Below are 14,835 nucleotides of genomic sequence, written 5' to 3'. Positions count from 1 at the left end.
ATTTGCATTTAAGTACCATTGTAATCCAAGAAGGAGGCGATTTAATTGGCTCATTGTGTTCACGCATGTATTTTCAACCAAAAAATGTTTTTCTTTTAGAAGAAGGTACTTAAATAGCAGGTACTTTTCAGTAATTCACTGAAAAGTGGTTGAGAATGGAGGACTTGGGAAAGAAATGTAAATCTGAATGAAAATTACACATAAAATCAAATGCATGGTTGATATCTACTATTTGCATACTGTTTTGTTTATAATTTTAAAATTAAAAAGGTCATTTTCTGATATTATATTGTCATGTTTTTCAGCCTTGTCTTGTTGTGAGTGCGCCCCCAGTGGCCTCATTCAATAATGGAGCTCTCTCACTGATGCTGCTATTTCCCGCATCTCCACGGAGAGGAGGAGGGGGAGCCTGTGTCAGGTGGTAACATCACCATCATCCTCCTCAGCACCAGCAGCACCTCCCGGCGCCTCGACGGCCTCGTCAGTGCCACGGTACCGACTCGCCGGTCCTGTTCCTGTGCGCAGCAGCCGGCGTCAAGGACTCGATCGCTGCCCGGGACCAAAGCGGAGCGCCGTGCTCCTCCAGGGGACAAAACCCTCCGTCCTCGGCGTCGTCCGGTGCGAGAGGAGCGACCCAACATTGGCGCACAAGCTTGAAGGTAAGACGGACATTGAGGTTTCGAACGGACCCGTCCTCTCTCAGTGCGAAAGTCAGCATTGTTGTGCCTGCAGACGCCCCGGCCTGCGCTAGGCTGCAGGGGTACCGCCGCAGTGGTCCGGCTTGGGGACGGTGTGTCTCCTGCACATGTGATGGATGGTGCACGCATGAAGAGTGTTGATAGTGTCACACCATCCTTGCAACGCAGCGGCCTATGGCATCAGCACCATAGACACACTTAGCTAACCTACTAATTAGCTCGCTTGCAACTTTTAATTACACACAATTATGCAGAAATGGTCCCCTTTGCAGAGGTTTTGACCCAAACCTTGCAAAGACACAGCCGGGCGGGCGAAATACACACCTGCACCCTCTGGTGACCTCATCTGTCGTAGCCGTGTTGCACTTTCTGTCATGTTCATTTGGCCTCAGAATGATTGTTTGATTTGTGTCTTGAGTTGTGCTGATGTTTGTTTGTTGTTTGTGTTGTTTTCACATGCCTTTCTCCACCGGCTAATTTCAGCTAGCCTGCTAATGTTAGCCACTTGCCTCCCTAACCTTTCAAATACTGCATATTTATGTTCTAGCTGTGCAAAGTCTACTTGAATCTGATTTTCTTTGCTTATTTAGCTCCGTGGGTCGGGTTTGTATGTTCTGACGCTGCCTCGAGTTGTAATTTCGGCCTTTCACTCATTTCCAACTCTCCTATTAACATTTTTATGGGCTATAAATTAAGAAGACGGGAACATTATGAGGCACAAAGTGACACTAAAAGAGGCCTGTACCGTTTTTGTGCATCTGTGAAGGCTGACAATGGTAAATTTTGATTTGTTTTCACCACGTATAGCTATAGGGATCACACAATTTGGAAGGTTTTCACTTTGTATTAAAAAAATGTAGCAATGTATTTGGTGACAGTGCTAGCATGAATGAGGAATAATGAACAAACCGTAGTCGACATAGCAGTTGCCACGCCCTTCTAGAAAGTGAACTTTAAGCTTGTGTGCATCTGTTATGGGTCTCCCAGTATTTTCCCATCAGTTGTATGTAGGTGTTGTGCAAATCTGATTGTGCTATGTGAGTGTCTGTGTCCTGTGAAGTTATTAGACCCACTGAGCTATTCGACTGAAACTAGAAGTGTAATAATACTATATAGTAACAGTACCTTACATCAGTTTTAATACTTCATCCAGGTCTTGGTGATGTGTGTGTGTTGTAGTAGCAGTATTCGAGTCTCTATTGTATCTCCATGAACACAAGCTAACGGCTAGTTAGCTATCAATTATCCGAGTACATTCTGCGTTCAAAGGGCCAGGTGCTGAGTGAGCTCCCCAGGGCGAATCCAGATGATGCACCGCCACCACCTGACCGCCGGCGGTGCATCATCTGGATTTGCAGAGGTCACGCTAAAAACATTATTGCCGCACGTTTTGACGAGGGGGTGACAGTTTCGATGAGAACTCCCGGTCAAAAAGGGGAATACGCCTCAGAGAAACCGCCAGCTTGAGAAAAGAGGCTGATGAGCACTGGCAGCTGTCTCCCTCCATGGCTTCCTGTCTGGTTGTAGTGGGCCGCCATCATTTCCTCACAAGTATTCTCTGTTATTATTAAACCCTCTTAGTAGTTAGTGTTTGAACATGCGGTCCAATCCAATCATCAACGTTTCTTTGTAAAGATGCACAATGTTGACGTGCACGCCTCCACTGGCAGCATCCTTTTTAACATTTGTTGCTCAGAAGTTATTTTTATTTTTCTCAGTTGTCAAAAAAAAAGGAAACTCAGGACTAAGTGACTCTTGTTTTTTAGACCGGCATTTATTTTTAAGGCCTCGTTATTGTGAGATGCTGGTGCCGCGTTAATTATTCATCATGGCTTCAAAACTCCAAAATAAGACTGGCGTGTTTGGAAATATTGAAAATATCACCAATAATATATGCAGCGGCTGCACAGTGACCGAGTGGTTAGCGCGCAGGCCTCACAGCTAGGAGACCCGAGTTCAATCCCACCCTTTGCATGTTCTCCCCGTGCATGCGTGGGTTTTCTCTGGGTACTCCGGGTTTCCTCCCACATTCCAAAAACATGCTAGGTTAATTGGCGACTCCAAATTGTCCATAAGTATGAATGTGAGTGTGATTGGTTGTTTGTCTATATGTGCCATGTGATTGGCTGGCCACCAGTCCAGAGTGTACCCCGCCTCTCGCCCAAAGACAGCTGGGATAGGCTACAGCATGCCCGCGACCCTCTTGAGGATAAGCGTTAGAAAATGACTGAACACACTTTGGAAAATGGATGTGTTGCCTTTTAAATACTGTATCTCTGTATATGCAGATAGTTTTTGTTTGCAGTAGCGCTTTTGGATTTGGAGAGATGTGGCATATGACTGCGGGCGTGTTTTATGGTTGACACATGCGTATGTGCATGTGGCAGGGCGTCGGGCGCCATGGCGAATGCCTCCCCAGACCTGGACAACGCCGAAGCCCAGCGCCAGCTCAACAACAACAACCGGCCCATCAGCTCGGGGTTCTGGGAGACGGAGTGTACCAGCGCCAAGCTGTTTGAGTGCTCCCGCATCAAGGCCCTGGCAGGTCAGAGGTCACACACAGATAAAGCCACAGTAATTCTGCCATGTATGGACAAGCATTGGGCCTTGTTGAGTCATTTTTCTCTTGAATCATCTCAGATGAGCGAGACGCCGTGCAGAAGAAGACTTTCACCAAGTGGGTCAACTCTCACTTGGCCAGGGTTTCCTGTCGCATATCCGACCTGTACAACGACCTCCGTGATGGCTACATGCTCACGCGACTGCTGGAGGTCCTCAGCGGGGAGCTGCTGGTGAGCACTCGGCGTCACAGCAGATGATTGTTTTTAATTGGCACCTGTTTCTTATATTATACTAGATAATATATATCTATAAGAACAATGGTTATTATAAGAAAGTACAATAAATACAATAATAAATGTAAATAAATAAATTAAAATATATATATAAATAAACATTAAACATAAAATGATAATTCAATATAGTCAATAAATATAAATCTAATAATATAATACAGTATGTGTCTAATATATATTGTTATACAGTAAACCTCGGATATATCGGACTCGGATATATCGGAAATTCGCTCACAACGGACAGATAAAAAAGAACCGATTTTTCTGTAATGCATTTCCAAAAAAAATTAATTGCATATATCAGATTTTTTATAATGGATTTCGCCTATTTCGGACAAAATCTCCAGTCCCGTTCCAATGCATTTCCATTAAATTTCCCTCGCATATATCGGATGGCCACATCGTGGCGCTCCGATTTCGCCGAATCGTGACAGGCCGCTATACGACGTCATTTGCAGCGTTTGCAGCGTTGCCTGCACGTCCAGGTACATTGGAAACATAGTCAAGGAAGTGCCTTTTTATAACGGATAAAATCCGATTTACGCATATACCGGATATAAATCCGATATATGCGTAAAACGGACATTTTCCGGTATACGCATATACGTAACGGATTTCGCTTATATCCGACAAAACCAGTGGGAACAATTGAATCCGATATATCCGAGGTTTACTGTATATGCATTGTACCTTTAGCGGTCAAATGTCTTGTCGGGCTTTGTGACAAGTGATTTTTTTCTCTGGACCTTTCTAGCCGAGGCCGACGCGGGGCCGCATGCGCATACACTGTTTGGAGAACGTGGACAAAGCCCTGCAGTTCCTCAAGGAGCAGAGGGTTCACCTGGAGAACGTGGGCTCCCACGACATCGTGGATGGGAACCACCGCCTCACGCTGGGCCTCATCTGGACCATCATTCTTCGCTTCCAGGTATACACACATATGGGGCGTGCCAGGAACTCTAGAAAAGAAGGCCGCGTTGGTAGAAGGAGCCCTCCAATTGGGTCAGCGTTTGCGTGTGTTGTCTTTCCTTCAGGATGTGTGCAGCCCCTCATCAGAGACCCTGCTAAATGTCACTCAGAGCTTTGGGGTCTGTTTAAGCTTTTACTTTGTGTAGTTTGTATACTGCATGTATACACTCCTATGTGCTTGTTTAACCAATTCACTGAGTCCATGTTCTATATCAGTTAAAATGCTTACATGGCATCATCTGGACCTTTGTGTGGTGTTTGCGGAGTATTGTCAGCCTCCTGGGACGCTTTCTTTGTCATGTGAGGTCACCAAAGACCACATTTACTCCAGTCAACTCGAGTAGATTTATAGCTTTATTTATTGATTTATTGCTAAAAAAAAACCTCCCCCTACTTGTCATGTTGTCCTTCTTGTTTCTGCGTTTCCTGTGTGCTCAAAGTCAGTTTGTCCAGTCAGCATGGTGGCTCAAACACTGCAGTGACTGCACACACTGAGGAGGAGGAGGGAGGAGGGAGGAGGGAGGAGGGAGGAGGGAGGAGGGAGGAGAGAGAAGTAACTGGAAGACGGAAAGTAACCCTAATGTATTTATAGAAGCATACAGTAAATAAGAGCAGACTTCCACGGAGGTTGTTTGTGTTCCAGTGATGTCAAGATGACATGAAGGCGTTTACTCAACATGACAGATTGCCCCTTAAATCCCGTGCCTAAATAAATTGCACTCTTGATGGATGATTAGGAAAATAATACACTCAGATATTTGTGTTCATTACCCATAGCTTCCAGCAGCAACTAATGTTAGCATCAAGCTGTTGGTATTGAACAGGAAGCTGGCGTCCCCTCGCTTGATGCTGATTTTCACAACGAGAATGACTGGAATGGTGTCGTGTGTTTGTGCAGATCCAGGTGATCAAGATAGCCACGGCGGACAACAGAGAGACGCGCTCCGCCAAGGATGCGCTGCTGCTCTGGTGCCAGATGAAGACGGCAGGGTGAGCAAGGAGGTAGACATTTCCAGGAGCGCTTCAGCACGTTTTATTGAAGTTTAACATCGCTTCAGGTACCCCGAGGTCAACATCCAGAACTTCACCAGCTGCTGGAGGGACGGCCTCGCCTTCAACGCGCTCATACACAGACACAGGTGGGCCACATGTAGAAAATATGAAGACTGTATTAGGGTCACTTTCATATTTTTTTTTTACCTCCTCCAAGCTATGTTTTGTCCAGCGTTTATATGTTTGTGTTCAAAATAACCAGACCGGATCTGATCGAGTTCCACAAGCTGACGAGATCCAACGCAACTCACAACCTGCAGCAGGCCTTCAACATCGCTGAGCAGAACCTGGGCCTCACCAAACTCCTGGACCCGGAGGGTGAACACTGGACCTCATCTCTTGTCACATTGCATGTATTTGGTCCGGTTAAGGCGTCAGAGTCTGAATACTTTCTTCAAACTTGACTGAGAGTGCCCGGAAATCTCATGCGTGTTAAATATGTGCAATCCCAGCATAAATATAAATAATATGCAAACAACAATTCTTCTTTCGGTCTCCTCGGCCCAGATGTGAACACGGAGAACCCGGATGAAAAATCCATCATCACCTATGTGGTCTCCTACTACCACTACTTCTCCAAGATGAAGGCTCTTATTGTGGAAGGCAAGAGGGTCGGCAAGGTAGCAAACATTCAGTTCATTCCCTTCTTGCCCCCTCCCCCCTCCTTTTTTTCCCTGACTGCCCGTGCTTGCACGTCAGGTGCTGGACAACTGCATCGAGGCGGAGAAACTGGTGGGCCGCTACGAGGCGCTGGCGTCTGACCTGCTGGACTGGATTGAGAAGACCATCGCGGTCATCAGCAACCAGAAGTTTGCCAACTCGCTGACTGGAGTTCAGCAGCAGCTTCAAGCCTTCACCACCTACTGTACCATCGAGAAGCCCATCAAGTAAGACCACTCACGGCCTCCATTGTGTCACACGTGGAAGTAACGCCATTTTCCTGTGGGCAGGTTCCAGGAGAAGGGGAACCTGGAGGTCCTTCTCTTCACCATCCAAAGCAAACTGAGAGCCAACAACCAGAAAGCCTACGTGCCTCATGAAGGAAAGCTCATCTCCGACATCAACAAGGTCTTCTTAGAAAATGTTTATATGATCGTGTCGCCAACACGTGTGACACCCGCTGGTGAGCTCACGCCATGTCTGTCACCACCTGCCCAGGCGTGGGAGCGTCTGGAGAAGGCGGAGCATGAGAGGGGCGTGGCCCTGCGCAAGGAGCTGATTCGCCAGGAGAAGCTAGAGCTGCTGGCTCAGCGCTTTGACCACAAGACCACCATGAGACAGGCGTGGCTCAACGAGAACCAGAGGCTGGTGTCGCAGGTACCGTGGAAATCCCCACAAAGAAGCGACCCGGGAACTAAATGATGCGAAAGATGCGCTTTCTATTCGCACAGGACAATTTTGGCTATGACCTGCCGGCGGTGGAGGCCGCCATGAAGAAGCACGAGGCCATCGAGGCAGACATCGCCTCCTACGAAGAGCGAATCGGTGTGGTGGTGGAGCTGGCGGCAGAGATGGAGGTGGAAGGCTACTACGACATCCGGCGTATCGCCGCCCGCAAGGAGAACATCCTGGGACAGTGGAGTCTGCTGAAGGAGCTGGTGGCGGGGAGACGGATCCGGCTGGAGAAGAACCTGGCGCTGCAGAAGACGTTCCAGGACATGGTCTATATGATCGACTGGATGGAGGACACTCAGGTAGCTGATCGCGGCATTAAAAGTGTAACTGCTTCTGGATGTTTCTCACCAACCCCTTCCGCTCCGTCCCAGTTCCAGCTGCTGTCGAAGGATTTTGGCAAGCATCTTCTGGAGGTGGACGACCTTCTGCAGAAGCACAGCCTGCAGGAAGCTGACATCGGCATCCAAGCTGAGAGGGTGGAGACGCTCAATGCCGCCGCACTCAAATTCACCACTATAGAGGGTACGAAAACACTCAAATGTAATCGGATACGTAACACATTTTATAGAGCAAATGATTTCAACTTGAAGTTGGTAAACTTCGGGGTACAATCACCCTCGAATGATTACTCGCATACTTATGTGTCTCTGTCAAACCCTTCCCCCGGCAACATGTGCTAACGAAAGAACCTTTTTGTTACATGACCTTGATGATGAGCGATGCTAATGATCATTTTAAGCTAAATGTGAGCGGTGGATATGTGAGGTCTTCCTCTTGCTCCTCAGCCAAAGTCATTAATGTAAAGTAATAGTTTGTAATAAAAGCCATATGTTGTTAAATTCTATTAGCGGTGTCAACAGTCCCGCAATCATAAAAGAAGCACGAGAGGCACTGAGCCTTTGCGGTGATTTTGATGATTCATCAGTTGTATTTGATCTTGAGATGACAACAATATTGATCTTTGATGCTGGTGATTGGCTGTTTGAGCGATGCGCCGTGGTGCTCAACCTTGTCTTCTTGTCTCCAAGGCTACCAACCATGTGACCCGCAGGTGATCTGTAACCGGGTCAACCACGTCTCCTCCTGTCTGGAGGAGCTGAAGCAGCTGGCGGACAAAAGACGCATCGAGCTGGAGGAGTCACGGCAACTGTGGGCCTTTTTCCAGGTAAGGGGACTCACTCGGGGTGCAGCGTTTTGGAGGTGGACAGTGGGAGTATTGCACCAACCTGAAAAAGATAAATCCCCCAAATGAACTTGAGCTGATTCAGTTCTGTTCTCTAAAAAGGAGCTGGAGGAGTCTGAGGCCTGGATCCGAGAGAAGAGCTCCATCCTGGGAGCGCAGGGTTATGGGAAGGACCTGAGCAGTGTGCTGAAGTTACTCCAGAAACACAAGACTCTGGCTGGGGAACTGCTGGCTCACCGCTCCTTGCTGCAGGTCTTGGTTTGGTCCATTAAAGTACAGAACCAGGACTCCATTCCCCACCGTTATACGGTTCTTTCATTCATTTGTGCAGACGACCATGCAGCGAGGGCAGCAAATCTTGAGCGAGAAGAGCATCGACACGGCGGGCATACAGGAACGCATCATGGACGTGAAAGACGAGTGGAAGATGCTGGAGGACCAGGCGGCTCAGCGTCTCGGCCACCTTCAGGAAGCACTCAATTTCTTTCAGTTCTCCACCGAGACGGACGACCTGGTGGTCTGGCTGCAGGACGCCTACCGCCTAGTGTCCAGCGAGGACTTTGGCCACGACGAGTACTCCACGCAGTCACTCCTGAAGAAGCACCGGGGGGTCAGCGAGGACGTGGACAAACATCGGCTGCACGTGGTGGCTTTGCGCAAACACATGGTGGCGCTGCCTTTGCGGTACCGTGAACAAGAGGTGGCCTGCAACGTCAACAATGAAAAAGCTGTGTCATTTCCTCCTTTCTCCATATCACATTCCTGTTTTGGCTGGCAGGAGGTGCAGGTGAGGATGTTGGAGGTGGAGCAGCTGTACACCGAGGTGGTGGAGGTGGGCGTGCTGCGCCAGCAGTGGCTCCACGACGCCCTCGCTGTCTACTGCATGTTCAGCGAGGTCAACGCCTGCGAGCTGTGGATCGACGAGAAGGAGCAGTGGCTGAACAAGATGGAGATTCCCGAGAAGCTGGAGGACGTGGAGGTGGTGGCGCACAGGTGGGTGTCACGCAGTGGTCCACATCTGAACACTTTTTTTTTTTTCCCCTAACCGGGTCTCCTTGGTGCAGATTCGAGTCGCTGGACCAGGAAATGAACAGCCTGATGGGAAGGATCCTGGACGTGAACCAGATAGTCCAGCAACTTCTGGATGGAGGTCATCCGTCCTCTACAGAGGTCAGAGGATGTCAGGACCACCTCAACTCCAGGTACTGAGACACAAACGTTCTGACAGCCTGGTGTCATTCTCAGGTTGAAGAACATATTGTTCTTCCTTGTGGGTGTGTCAATGAAACATGGCCCGCCCATCTAGAAAGTAGCGGCATCTGATTGGCTCTATTCTGGTATTTACTGGCATCTGCGTTGTCTGGCAGCAACATAAAGCCATCACGTGGGGTGTCCATGAGGCTTACGACCCCACAGTGCGACCATCTGTAGTGGCGGTGGCCTCAGTCACCATATTTACCTCCATTCATCTTCTTACTGGCGTCTGCTTCCTGCCAGGTGGAACAGCATTGTGAATCTGGTGGAGCAGAAGAAGGACCAACTGGACTCCATGTTGCGTCTGCAGAACTACCTGCTGGAGTGCGTCGAGATCAAATCCCAGATCCAGGAGAAACGGAAGGCCATCGACGCCACCCAATACGCGGGCAGCGACCTGGGCGGCGTTCTGGCGCTGCAGAGGCGTCTCTCCACCATGGAGGGGGCGCTGTCCGTCCTGGAACCCAAACTGATGCACCTGCAGGTCGGGCATGAGTGTGTGTGTGTGTGTAGGGAGAATGTGGGCACAGGCCAACATGGCGATGTTTAAGATCTTCACAATAAACGCTCACTGATGTAGGAAGAGGCGGAGCATCTGGCCACTGCCCACGCGGGTCGGGCCACGGAGGTTCTCCTGCCCTTTGATGGCATCAGTGTGGAGTGGGAGGAGCTTAAGCGGACACTGCAGGGTTGTGAGGACTCGCTGATGGTGGCTAGCAGGCTGCAGAGCTTCATTCAGGTCAGCAGGTGGCGCTCACACGTTCATGCAAACAAACTAAAACCCATCACAACACATTATATATTGTGATTTGTCTCTGCATCTTCTCAGGACTTGGACTTGTTCCTCACCTGGTTGGTCCAAACGCAGACGGCTGCTGCCTCGGATCAGCTGCCCAATGACCTGGAAGAAGCCGAGAGACTCATCAACAAACATGCCGCCCTCAAGGAGGAGATTGGCCGGTGCGCCATCATGATGCTGTCTTTAATATCGCTTCTGGAATGGTCCTTCAGAGAGGTCCTTCCGTGTTCGTGTTCGCAGCTACGAAGAAGACTACGAGCGTCTGCAGGCCATGAACGAGCTGCTGGAGTCGGAGGAGGCGCCGCTGCCTCAGGCCGCCCTGCAGCAGTGGCTCCAGAAGCTGGACGTGGGCTGGAACAAACTGCTGGAGATGTGGGAGAGCAGGAGAGAGGTCCTGGTGCAGGCTCACATCTTCCATCTGTTTCTGCGAGACGTCAAACAGGCTGAGTCCTTCATCAACAACCAGGTGAGGGAAGATGTCAAGATGATGTTGTCACGGCATCCAACCAAGTCTCGTGTCTCTCAGGAGTCGGCGTTGGCCCACGTGGAGCTTCCGACCACAGTGGAGACGGTGGAGGCGGCCATCAAGAAGCACAAGGACTTCACCACCACCATGGAGCTCAATCTGCACCGCATCAAGGCTGTGATCGAGGCGGGAGAAAGCCTGATCAGCCAGAGCAACATCTACTCTGAGCGCATCAGGGAGCGTGTTGACACGCTCGCCAAGAGGTAACGCAACAGGAAAAGAAAACGATATTGATGGTGGAAGATTTTGTGATGGAAGTTTATTTTTTGCCATTGTGCAGGGCTTCTTTTCCCTTTGTTCTTTCTTTTTTTTTTTATATACAGTAGGTTTTGTGTCCACCATTCCCTCTTTTAATGTGAGCGCAGCTGCCAGACTATTCGGCAACAATAAGCATTAGCAGCACACGCACAACTGACACCTAGCCATGAAATCAGTCTGATCTGCGTGTGTGTGTTGGGGGCAGGGCTAAGTGTTTCCCGTGGGGGGTTTCTGGTGGTTGTGTGGGCCTCTTGTGAGGAAGCATATGGATTGAAGGTTACATTTACATGAATTTAACGCTACAAACGTAGTACATTGTGTTAACACATAATAGCGTCTGTGTTATCGATAGCAATACGTATTTAGTGAGTGAAATCAGTCATTCACGTAATCATTAGGCTGATTTGTATGTGACACGGTGGTCGAGTGGTTAGCACGCAGACCTCAGCTAGGAGACCAGGGTTCAATTCCACCCTCGGCCATCTCTGTGTGGAGTTTGCATGTTCTCCCCGTGCATGCATGGGTTTTCTCCGGGTACTCCGGTTTCCTCCCACATTCCGGTTTGTGTGTGTGTGTGTGTGTGTGTGTGTGTGTGTGTGTGTGGGTGTGTGTGGGGAGGGGGGGAACCTACACTCTTTTGTATATAATGGGATTGTCAGACAATCATATTTTCAATCAAACATGCTAGGTTAATTGGCGACTCCAAATTGTCCATAGATATGAATGTGAGTGTGAATGGTTGTTTGTCTATATGTGCCCTGTGATTGGCTGGCCACCAGTCCAGGGTGTACCCCGCCTCTTGCCCAAAGACAGCTGGGATAGGCACCAGCACCCCCCACGACCCTTGTGAGGAAAAGCGGTAGAAAATGAATGAATGAATGAAGGAATGAATGTATGTGACTTTTTAGAGTCAGTTCTTCGTCTGTAAGATGACTTTCCTTCCTTGTGTTTCTCTCAGGGGCAACCAGAACCGAGAGCAGGCCCAGCAGTGGTTGGAAAAGCTCAACGACCAATGGGAGCTCCAGAGGTTTCTCCAGGACTGTCACGAGGTGGGTCCACCAAAAATCAGCGCTTTTGCTCCACCTTTATTTAGCGTTGTTTTTGCTCACTGGTCCGTATACCCGACCTCCTTCCTGTTTACATTCTTCCGAACAGTAAGAGGAGAGACTGATGTCACATGGATTGTTGTGATTCACAGTGGAACCCAGTCATGTTGAAATAGGCCAGGGGTCGATGACCTTTAGCATCAAAAGAGACATTTTGGCCCATTTCTACCAAATTAAAAGCCACTTAAATTTATTTCACCACTAAATTGAAGGTCATACTTTTTTCTGTCTTCCTGTTCCTGCTGGTGGAGTGACAAGCCACACCTGATGCCACCTGGCAATTCATCCTGTTTATTAAGCCTTTTCTTAAGCCGTCTTCACCATTTTAAGATAAAAAAAATTCCCAATGAAAGTGTTGTTACACATCGATTTGTTCCACGTCCAGTTCCTCTCTCTGTATCGCTTCAGTTGCCTTTCTTTCTTAGAAAGCTAACAAGCTAAATAGCTGACCAGCATCGACTAACCAGGAAACACATCCTCGCCTCGCACTTCGGTGGAGAATTGCAAGTCACACGCTTCACTCCGACGCAGAACTTTGAAAGGCTCATGATGGCATCAGAAGGGACAGCATAGTCACGACTCAGAAGCATGAAGCAGCTGTAAGAATAGAATTAGATGCTGTTTGCAAAGCCATGATGTCGGCGGTTGTCAACATACCTGATAATAAGTTGCTCCTATAAATCAGAATAGCCAGAAAATGCGTCATGAAGAGGAGAAACAACATATGTAAGTTGCACTGGACTGCTCACATTTATTTTGAAATCGAGTTGACCAAATTCAATGCCAACAGCAAACATTCACCCTGAAAAGACAAGTTATTCAATACCGGGAACGCTGAAGCGACTAAATTACACAAAGAGGCCGAACAAGCTCCTATCTCCTTCTTGCAGCATGGCGTAGTTGTCACAAGTCTAAAACGTCCTCTTGTGTCCGGTAATATTCACTCCTTGCTTCATGTCAGTCGGTATCAATTCACATTTAAAAACATTGTTTACATCTAATTGGCAAGCTAATGAACTTACAAGCTAGCGAGCTAACCAGCTAAATCAAATTTATTTCTTCTAAACTTAAGCCAAAAAACGTACCACTTCCACACGGAATGGGAGGAGAAAGTTTTTCACTCTATCATGTCATCTATGTAATAGACATGACTTAAGGTAGTGTTAAGGTAATATCTTAGTGTTTTGTGTTATTACTGCTGCCTAGTGACCAGAATACTACATATCACTCCTATTTCAATATGTTTTGACGAATAATAGACCATAGTCTACCACGAAACAGCGATAATAATTCATTTCTGAAAACCCACGATACAGCGAAGGAGCGATAAACTGTGATGTTGGAAGGGACGAATGTATTGACATATAAAGACCAGTACCAGCAAAATTATGGTTAAAAAGTGTAACTTACTATCCAGAAAATATACTAATTGTAACTTTGGCCAGTGACAAAAGGAAGATGACAGATCATTTTTATTATATGTGATTTTATATGTCATTTTTCTTCGTTTTATTTTGAATTTTATTTGAATTCTGCTGTTTTAGTTTCATTTCAAACTATTATCTAAGGCTAATATTCTTGTATGTCATCAAATCATTCTTCCAGTGGCTGACAATGTAAAAAATGTGAGTGAAAGGATCCAGTTTAATGCTTATGTGCATTTATTTTGAAGCTTACTTTGCACTTAACAGGAAGTGCGCATTTACGTGCTGTAACTATACAGTAGTTACATTGCTGTTGTGATTTCATGCTAGTGTTTGATAGTGAGGAATTCAACAATACAGCAAAGGAACCAATTTTTCATAGAAATGACCCCTTTGGCTCTCAAATTTAATCCACTTCCACATTGACATGAAGCTAAACAGACCAAGTAAGAGACTGAGGGACCTGGACCGGGACCAGGACTCAGCACAAGCTGTCATGTGACGTCCCCGGGTTGAATGTGGGGCGTGTCCTCCTCTGGCAGTCTGGCCGGCCCCAAAAATCTTGTTGAGTTTCTGCAACTTTCTCTCTTTGGCTGTGTTGAATTATTCAACGGCACGGCTCTTCATCATTAATTCACAAGAGCAAGAGTGTGTCTAGATGTGTGTACGTACAGTATATGCATACAGTATACTGTACTACTGATGTACATGTAGTGTCTACGTGGCCCGTACTGATAATCATATGAGCGTCTATGAGTACACAAGTTATAGCAGCTTCTTTGACTGTGACCGGCGTGGTCATTTCAGGACCGCATAGGCTTCTCCTTCCTCCTCCTCCTCCTCCCCCATCCCACCGTACAATCCATTTACAGCCTCAGAGGACTCGGCGCACTTTGACCTGCATGTTCACTCGCCATGAAACGCTTCCTGGGTACGTTTAGGGGCTCCAGTGGGGTCCAGTGTGTCCGGCGCTAGCTGTCACTTTGTCTGTGTGATGTGACTGCAGCTCGGAGGCTTTTTAGCTTCTTTGGGCTGCTGCAGAGATGGGGTGGGTGGGGGTGGGGGTGGAGGCGCTGTGTGTGGGTAGCTTTTGTGTCCCTTTTTAAAGAAAAAGAAAATGCTCTCACCATCCCCTCCACCCATTTTACCCCATCCATGCCAGCACCATTTGATGTGTCCAGTAAACCTGCCCCCCTCCAAAAAAAAAATCCCAATCCAGTCTTTGCTCCTCCCTACTCCTCCATCCCTCCACCCCTCTCTCGCTCACTCGCCCATGGAAGGTAGGAGGCAGAGAGGAGGGGCCAGCGCATCATCT

General features: G+C 47.9%; 1 protein-coding gene across 2 annotated transcripts in view; it reads left to right on the top strand.

Annotated features, from left to right (window-relative positions):
- LOC131135042 (spectrin beta chain, non-erythrocytic 4-like) overlaps nt 1–14,835 on the top strand; it is a 34,928-nt gene that overhangs the window by 3,945 nt on the left and 16,148 nt on the right. For both annotated transcript variants that reach the window (XM_058080837.1, XM_058080839.1), the window contains exons 3-26: nt 306–659; nt 3,086–3,243; nt 3,339–3,490; nt 4,308–4,481; nt 5,421–5,512; nt 5,581–5,661; nt 5,778–5,893; nt 6,083–6,195; nt 6,275–6,462; nt 6,526–6,643; nt 6,734–6,892; nt 6,967–7,269; nt 7,342–7,492; nt 7,999–8,135; nt 8,256–8,405; nt 8,485–8,853; nt 8,932–9,146; nt 9,218–9,355; nt 9,651–9,891; nt 9,988–10,146; nt 10,237–10,367; nt 10,447–10,672; nt 10,733–10,935; nt 11,949–12,039. In XM_058080837.1, coding sequence (XP_057936820.1) covers nt 3,099–3,243; nt 3,339–3,490; nt 4,308–4,481; nt 5,421–5,512; nt 5,581–5,661; nt 5,778–5,893; nt 6,083–6,195; nt 6,275–6,462; nt 6,526–6,643; nt 6,734–6,892; nt 6,967–7,269; nt 7,342–7,492; nt 7,999–8,135; nt 8,256–8,405; nt 8,485–8,853; nt 8,932–9,146; nt 9,218–9,355; nt 9,651–9,891; nt 9,988–10,146; nt 10,237–10,367; nt 10,447–10,672; nt 10,733–10,935; nt 11,949–12,039 — 3,852 coding nt within the window. In that variant the 5' untranslated portion in view covers nt 306–659; nt 3,086–3,098. The remainder of the gene's footprint in view (nt 1–305; nt 660–3,085; nt 3,244–3,338; nt 3,491–4,307; nt 4,482–5,420; nt 5,513–5,580; nt 5,662–5,777; nt 5,894–6,082; nt 6,196–6,274; nt 6,463–6,525; nt 6,644–6,733; nt 6,893–6,966; nt 7,270–7,341; nt 7,493–7,998; nt 8,136–8,255; nt 8,406–8,484; nt 8,854–8,931; nt 9,147–9,217; nt 9,356–9,650; nt 9,892–9,987; nt 10,147–10,236; nt 10,368–10,446; nt 10,673–10,732; nt 10,936–11,948; nt 12,040–14,835) is intronic.

Source organism: Doryrhamphus excisus, chromosome 8 (assembly GCF_030265055.1).
Source record: "Doryrhamphus excisus isolate RoL2022-K1 chromosome 8, RoL_Dexc_1.0, whole genome shotgun sequence".
Classification (NCBI taxonomy): Eukaryota; Metazoa; Chordata; class Actinopteri; order Syngnathiformes; family Syngnathidae; genus Doryrhamphus; species Doryrhamphus excisus.
This window is presented reverse-complemented; position numbering and strand designations above follow the sequence as displayed.